This window comes from Miscanthus floridulus, chromosome 17 (genome assembly GCF_019320115.1).
Source record: "Miscanthus floridulus cultivar M001 chromosome 17, ASM1932011v1, whole genome shotgun sequence".
Classification (NCBI taxonomy): domain Eukaryota; kingdom Viridiplantae; phylum Streptophyta; class Magnoliopsida; order Poales; family Poaceae; genus Miscanthus; species Miscanthus floridulus.
In genome coordinates this window covers 79,134,742-79,141,965 of record NC_089596.1, presented here as the reverse complement: position 1 = coordinate 79,141,965, position 7,224 = coordinate 79,134,742, and the positions used below count along the sequence as shown (strand labels likewise).

General features: G+C 45.4%; 1 protein-coding gene across 1 annotated transcript; it reads left to right on the top strand.

Moving 5' to 3' along the window:
• Positions 1–332: 332 nt before the first annotated feature.
• On the top strand, positions 333–5,268 carry LOC136517670 (protease Do-like 10, mitochondrial). Its single transcript, XM_066511302.1, has 8 exons — positions 333–812; positions 1,286–1,531; positions 2,109–2,304; positions 2,397–2,656; positions 2,977–3,104; positions 4,186–4,389; positions 4,523–4,573; positions 4,687–5,268. The coding sequence occupies exons 1-8, from the start codon at positions 383–385 to the stop codon at positions 4,930–4,932; spliced, it is 1,761 nt and encodes a 586-aa protein (XP_066367399.1). The 5' UTR covers positions 333–382; the 3' UTR covers positions 4,933–5,268.
• Positions 5,269–7,224: the final 1,956 nt, after the last annotated feature.

Here is a 7,224-nt window from a genome sequence, read left to right as displayed (position 1 = left end):
TGTCCAGCCGGAATTTGTATCCCGGTAATTCCTAAGAGCTTGTTTGGCACGGCTCCTCCCGAGGGGCTCCTCTGTTTTTTTACTGAAAAACGGCTCCTCCAAGAAAACGTTTGGGAGGGCTTCTCTGGAGGAGCCGGAGCCAAAGCTGGAGAGGAGCCCTGCCAAACAAACCCTAAATTGTGGCCGATAATTTTTTCCAAAGGGAATTCCATCTCCTGGGCGAACAGGAGTGGCAGGTGCAGTGAAGAATTCGCCTTGGAGGCTCAAATCCACGTGCCTTTTCCACCGCAGTATCCAAATGAGCCCTAGAAGTCTAAAAAACCCACGAGCCATAAACTCCCAAACCCTCTTGTCGGCTCGGCTCTCCCTCCGCGAGGCCACCATGCTCGCCGCCGCTCGCACCCTCCGCCGCCTCTCCTCTTCCTCTTCATCCTCCGTCCGCGCCCTTCGCCGCGTCCTCCTGCACCATCCACCATCCCTGCCCTCGCTTCCGCCTCCTCTCCCGCCTCTCCGAACCCTTACGCGCGCCTTCCTCCCGCACCTCGCCGCCGCCCACGGGTTCTCCACTGCTTCCTTCTCTACCTCCGCCCCATCACGCCTAGGAGAATGCGTTGACGTGCGGGGAGCCCCGGCGATACCCGAGGAGGAGGAGGAGAGGGAGGAGACGGGGGCGTTAGTGCGGCATGACACGGATGCGTACGCGGCGGTGGAGCTGGCTCTGGACTCAGTGGTGAAGGTGTTCACGGTATCCAGCAGCCCCAACTACTTCTTGCCATGGCAGAACAAGGCGCAGCGGGAGAGCATGGGCTCCGGTATGACACTGATTTAGCCCTCGAACTGTAGTACTGTATTGCTGTGTTTGGTTGGATTGGATCTCTGCCACTGCTGTAGGCGCCCGTATGCTTGTGGATCGCTTGTTTGTTAGTCTCCCTAAATTCGACCTAAACTGCACTTTCTTTATTACAAGTTTAGAGTTCATGATTTTAATTTGCTTGCTCCAACTTGGGAAACGAAGCATCTTGTGTGCAAATTTGTGCTGCAGCTCTCAATCGTGTGTGTGCCCCAGCGTCTGCTGTATAGAATTAGCACATGCTGTGCAGCACAAAAATTATTGGATCTTGTATTCCTCCAAGTTGGTGTGGTTAATATGACTCCGTTGTTCGGAAGATGTGAAAGACAATAATTTTTGTAGGTGAGTAGGTCCGATGACAACTAAGTAGATCCAAATGCAGTGAAATGGAAGTTGTTCTTTGGCTCACCTCTGAATTCCATGTCCCTGTTGCAGGGTTTGTAATTCCTGGAAGAAGGATCGTGACGAATGCGCATGTGGTAGCTGATCATACTTTTGTTCTTGTGAGGAAGCATGGTTCGCCTACTAAATACAAGGCAGAAGTCCAAGCTGTTGGTCATGAGTGTGACTTGGCTCTGTTGACAGTTGAGAGTGAGGAGTTTTGGGATGGGGTGAACAGTTTGGAGCTTGGAGACATCCCCTTTTTGCAAGAAGCCGTCGCAGTGGTTGGCTACCCTCAAGGTATGATTCTGATGTTGAGTAGATGACAATATGTTATTTGTTGCAGTATTTTGCATCTAGAAGTGGAACTTGTTATTTACATGATTCCATCCATGACTGTATCCAATTCAAGTAGCGCATGCAGCATACTGCATACACATGACCTTCTATTTTGCAAAGGTACAACTGAAACAGGTTAGTACTATTGTAAATGCACAAATGTGGTCTAATTGATTGCACCAACAAACAAATTAGTAACAATAATAGGAACACATGAATATAGGATGTTTTTGGAAAGGTGAAGCTCCAACGTCTTTATGATTTCACCACTTTTAAAATTCATTAAACTAATTGTTGTTTTATTAACTTGTTAACCAATCATTAACAAATCCTTGATAAGTATGAATCTTTCTGTAATTTGCATCCACATTGCAAAATTATGTTCATGCTTGTATAGTGAATAGTGCAGCTCAGGGGTTTTCATTGTGCTGCCCTACTGCTAACATTAATTGTGTACATGAAACTTTCTCTGTACTTTGTAGAAAATAGAAATTATGTCAAAATGTGGAATGGTATATGACTCTGAACTTTGGCTCAGGTGGAGATAATATTTCTGTCACCAAGGGGGTTGTATCTAGAGTTGAACCAACACAATATGCCCATGGTGCTACGCAGCTCATGGCTATACAAATAGACGCAGCTATAAATCCAGGTAATAGTGGAGGGCCTGCCATTATGGGTGATAAAGTAGCCGGAGTTGCTTTCCAGAATTTGTCAGGGGCGGAAAACATTGGGTGAGTCCTTAAATATTCCCTTTTGCATCAAATGAACCTGTTGCTTTTACTAGAATTCCTTTCTTATTCCTGTCTTCTTCTTCTTTTGGCAGTTATATCATACCGGTGCCCGTAATTAAGCGTTTCATTTCTGGAGTAGAAGAGAGCGGTAAATATTCTGGGTTTTGTACTCTTGGAGTATCTTGCCAGGCTACTGAAAATATTCAGTTAAGAGAGTGCTTTGGGATGCGGCCTGAAATGACTGGAGTTTTAGTTAGTAGAATAAACCCTCTATCTGATGCTTACAAGATTTTGAAGAAGGATGACATCCTTCTTGAGTTTGATGGTGTGCCTATCGCAAATGATGGCACAGGTGAGCTTATAAGTTTCTACATATGCACTACTTCAATATGCATTAAGAACAACTTTATGCCACATATTTTGTTTATTTCATTTACCTTTCACTTATCTCCAGTCAACAATATTTGACACGCCAACTATTGTTGACTGGGGGAGTATTTGTTATGGAATCTAGCACACAATTATTGTTTGAACACATGCACATCCATGCCCTTGGTGCATGTTTTTTCATACTGCTTTTGTGCAAATCAGTGAATCTGTCTATGAACTATTTTGAGACATGTGGATCTCAGAATCAACTACTGAAGTTTGTCCATTATTTAATACCTCCAGTTCCATTCCGGAATAGAGAGAGAATCACCTTTGATCATCTGGTGTCCATGAAGAAACCTGAAGAAACAGCTGTTCTCAAAGTATTACGAGATGGTAAAGAGCAAGAATTGAGAGTAACACTTAGACCTGTGAGTCCTTGCAACCTCATTACATTTGATTTCAATCTGTACCTTTGATAATATGGGTGCAATTTATGACTGCTTGTTGATTAGCAAATATACTAGCGATATTCTGTTGCTATTTCTAGTTTACCTTCACACCAATTTTTGCCATGCTACTGGTAATAGACTCAACCTGCCCAGCGGACAGCGCTCAATACGGCAATACTTACTATCAGTTCCATAACTCACCCACAAATAATTGTATGTTTGTACCTTACTGAATTCATTACATTAGTCAATGGGCCTATTTTGGACCCATGTTGGCCTATGTAAGTAGTTGAAAGGGTGCAGAGATGAAGTCATCTCTTATGTAGGTCGTAGTAGCACACAAAATTGGACCAAATTGTATTCTACACAGCTCTCACAGGCCTTCTCTTTGCACACATCATTTTTTTCCATAGCGGGTGAACCTGAATTCCATTACTTATAAAGTAACTAAATGACAAAGTTTCACCTGTTTATCACTGCTTACCTAATACAATACCTGATTAAACTCAAGCACCCAGGGCTTGAGCTTAAACCAGTCACCTGTGAACCATATTACGGAGTTTAGACCTTTAACAACACAATGACAGAAAGAAGTTAGAGCCCACAGAACTAAATATGGATAGAACAAAGATGTCACTAGCGAAAAATGGCAACATCATTGGCGAGATCAAACAGCATTCGTGTTACAGTCGCAATCTTCAAGACTTCAACTGATCACACCATCTTGGATCACCGGGTCTCCTTGACTCCTTGCTGCTGGCCTTGTTGATGACACTACGGCACCAAAGTCTTGAGTACTTCTGCTCCTTGTTCAAGCTCATTACAGCTCTCTGGATTATGCAGCCCTGCCCAATATGAAATGAACAAACGGAGTGAACTGATTATCTCAGTAGGAGATTTCGTCCTTTTCTTTTCAGAACAAACATTATTCCTCCCTTTCCATAGAGCCCAGAAAACTGCAGCTAGTCCCACTATTTCTATCTTATGCTAGAACCATAGAGCTTATTGACATTTGAAATTGGAACTGATCTTTTACGGATTTGTGTTGTTTATTATGCAGCTGCAACCTTTAGTCCCAGTCCATCAATTTGATAAATTACCAAGCTACTACATATTTGCTGGTTTTGTTTTTATCCCACTTACCCAGCCTTATCTCCATGAATTTGGAGAAGACTGGTATAATGCCTCACCACGCCGATTATGTGAACGGGCACTAAGAGAGCTTCCAAAGAAGGCTGGTGAACAATTAGTTATCCTATCTCAGGTATTATTCCATTAATTTGCTACCCTCTTACATTTCTGTTTACCCTTTCATTATTCAATCTGAAACATTTTGCATATGCTGTTTCCATGAACTTGAGATAAATTTATCTTTGTACTGAATATTTGTGTTTCAGGTTCTAATGGATGATATCAATGTCGGTTATGAAAGGTTTGCTGAACTACAGGTATGTTACTTTACTATACTTATACGGTATATACCCTGGTACCCAGTTACCCACTACCCAAGCTATCTGGCATATGTCCTGAATAATCAAGCTGCCTAATATCACATGGTCAGGTAAAGAAGGTAAATGGTGTGGAAGTTGAAAACCTGAAGCACCTGTGCAGCCTCGTGGAAGGCTGCACCGAAGAAAACCTAAGGTTTGACTTGGACGATGAAAGAGTCATTGTTCTGAAGTACCAGAACGCAAGGCTTGCCACATCCCGGGTCCTCAAACGGCACAGGATACCGTCAGCCATATCGAGCGACCTTGTCGAAGATGAAGCAACTAATGGCGATGTTGAGACATCATGCACCAGCTAATGCGAGCCTCCTTTTACTTTTTAGACCTAGTTGGGGAGTTCCCTCCTGAAGCATGGTTCAAGGAGCGAGCTGCATTGTTGGCGAGGCAAGCGCATCCGTCTGGAGTACATGGCTTCACTTGCTCCCTGTTGGGCCGCTTCAGTTTTGACGTAAGGAGTGTCTTCAGAAAATAAGATTATGAGCTCCAGAGCTCCAGAGCTTTTCGGCCTGAATGTAACAGTAACATAATCATTCTTTACTATACCATTCTTTTTTGCCATCGTTGGCATGGCGGTGGCGCCCCACATGGTCTGTATCATCAGGAAACATATACAGCATAGAAAAATAATATTTGAAAAGGAAAAGAGTTGCAGCTCAATGTTTGTTGGCCAGTGTTATTAAGTATGTCCCCGGGGAGCAAGCGCCTAGCGCGTTGGGCTCGCGAGCGAGTGCACCAGTAGTGGGCTCGTGCTGTCTCGGAAGTCACCTGCGTCGTCCCGGACATCGCCTGCGCCGCCTCGAACGTCGCTTGCGCCGTCAGTAACTTTCCACGCGCATCACATGTGCAACACCCGATCTAGTTTAAAAACATCTAGACGCAACAGTCGCAACATAAAAAAAGACAGATGAAACACTTGTGAAAAACGTCTGAAAGTATTTAAAAACCATTGCAATTATATGCAATATTTAGATAAAACACTTGCAAACATACGTATAAAACACCTGAAAACATATGCTTGCAACATGCATATATATGCAATATCCAGATGTCGGTGCAAAAAGTGACCAACATGTAAATATTTGTAGTTTGCCGTACGTTATGATCGGATGTGGCCTAACACTCAATGACACGGGGTTTATACTGGTTTAGACAACGTGTCTAACGTCCAGTTTGAGTCGTTCAGTGACTTTATTCCTAAACCCAGGTGCTCGAAGTTTGTTGTGGGGTTACAAACGAGAGGGGGTAAGATGGGGGTGCAAGAGGTCCAGCCGGACTCTAGGCCGAAGGGTTGAGAGAGACGGAAGCTCCTACTTACGCTAAGTATTTGAGCGTGTGCTCTATTGGTGGTTGTTCGAATTGATCGTTGTGTGTTCGAATCGTTTGAGAGTTGATCGTCAATGGATCCTCTTTATTGGGAGAGAGCGCATTCCCTTTTATAGATAAAGGGGACAGCCTTACAAGTGAGAGAGAGAGAGAGAGAGTGTGTGTATGTTTGCTACTAAGCCTTGTTGTCCACGCCGTCGGGTACAAGATGATTGTAGGCGTCCACAACACTGTAGTGTCAGACGCATGTGGGAGGTTTTACCGTATTCACCATGTATGACAAATGGCGGCGCCCACAACACTGTTGATGCCCAGAGGCATGTGAGGGGTTTGACCTTGTTCGCATTTGAGGGCGCCCACAACACTGTAGGGCAAACGTCGACACTCACAACACTGCTTGGGTTCTGACATGCCTAGAAGGTGGTAGGGCACCCTTCTGACATGCCCTGTCATTACTGTCCTGCAAGTGTACAGGGTACGGTCCTTTGTATTACGGTTTACTTGAGTGCCCTGCCTCATTTGCTCCGCCCGTTTCCTGGGTCCTCACCGAGCGGGCATCCCTGGTCGGTTGGTCCTAGTCGGCTCCGACTGCGTCGGTCGGAGGAGAGCTGTAAGCAGAGGTTCAGTGCACTCCCGGTCGGAGAAGTGAGTCGGAGTCGGAGGTGAGCGTCGCCCCTTCTTGGTCAGGCCTTCCGGTCGGAGAGGCGGGCCAGAGTCGGAGGCGAGCGTCGGTCCTCTTTTGGCCAGGCCTTCCAGTCGGAGAGGCGGGCTGGAGTCGGAAACGAGCGTGGTTCCTCCTTGGCCAGGCCTTCCGGTCGGAGAGGCAGGCCGGAGTTGGAAAGCGAGCGTCGTCCTGTCTTTGGCCAGGCCTTCCGGTCGGAGAGGCGGGCCAGAGTCGGAAAGCGAGCGCGGTTCCTCCTTGGCCAGGCCTTCTGGTCGGAGACTGGATCGCCCTTCTGGCCTGTCGTTAGGTTTTTGGGCCGGCCCAGGAGTCGCGCGTCGTTCGCAACGTCTTCTGCTGGGAAGCAGGTCTATGAGGGACCCCGGTTTTATGAACCCGACACCAGATCTACTTTTGCAACATCTAGATAAAACACTTGCAACATACATCTGGAATAGATGAAGCATTTGAAACATACACTTGAAATATACGTATATAGCCATTACAATATATGCAACATCACAATCTACTTTTACAACATGGATATACAACATTTGCAAAATACCTATGAAACATTAGAAATACTTAAAACATACCCTTGCAACAT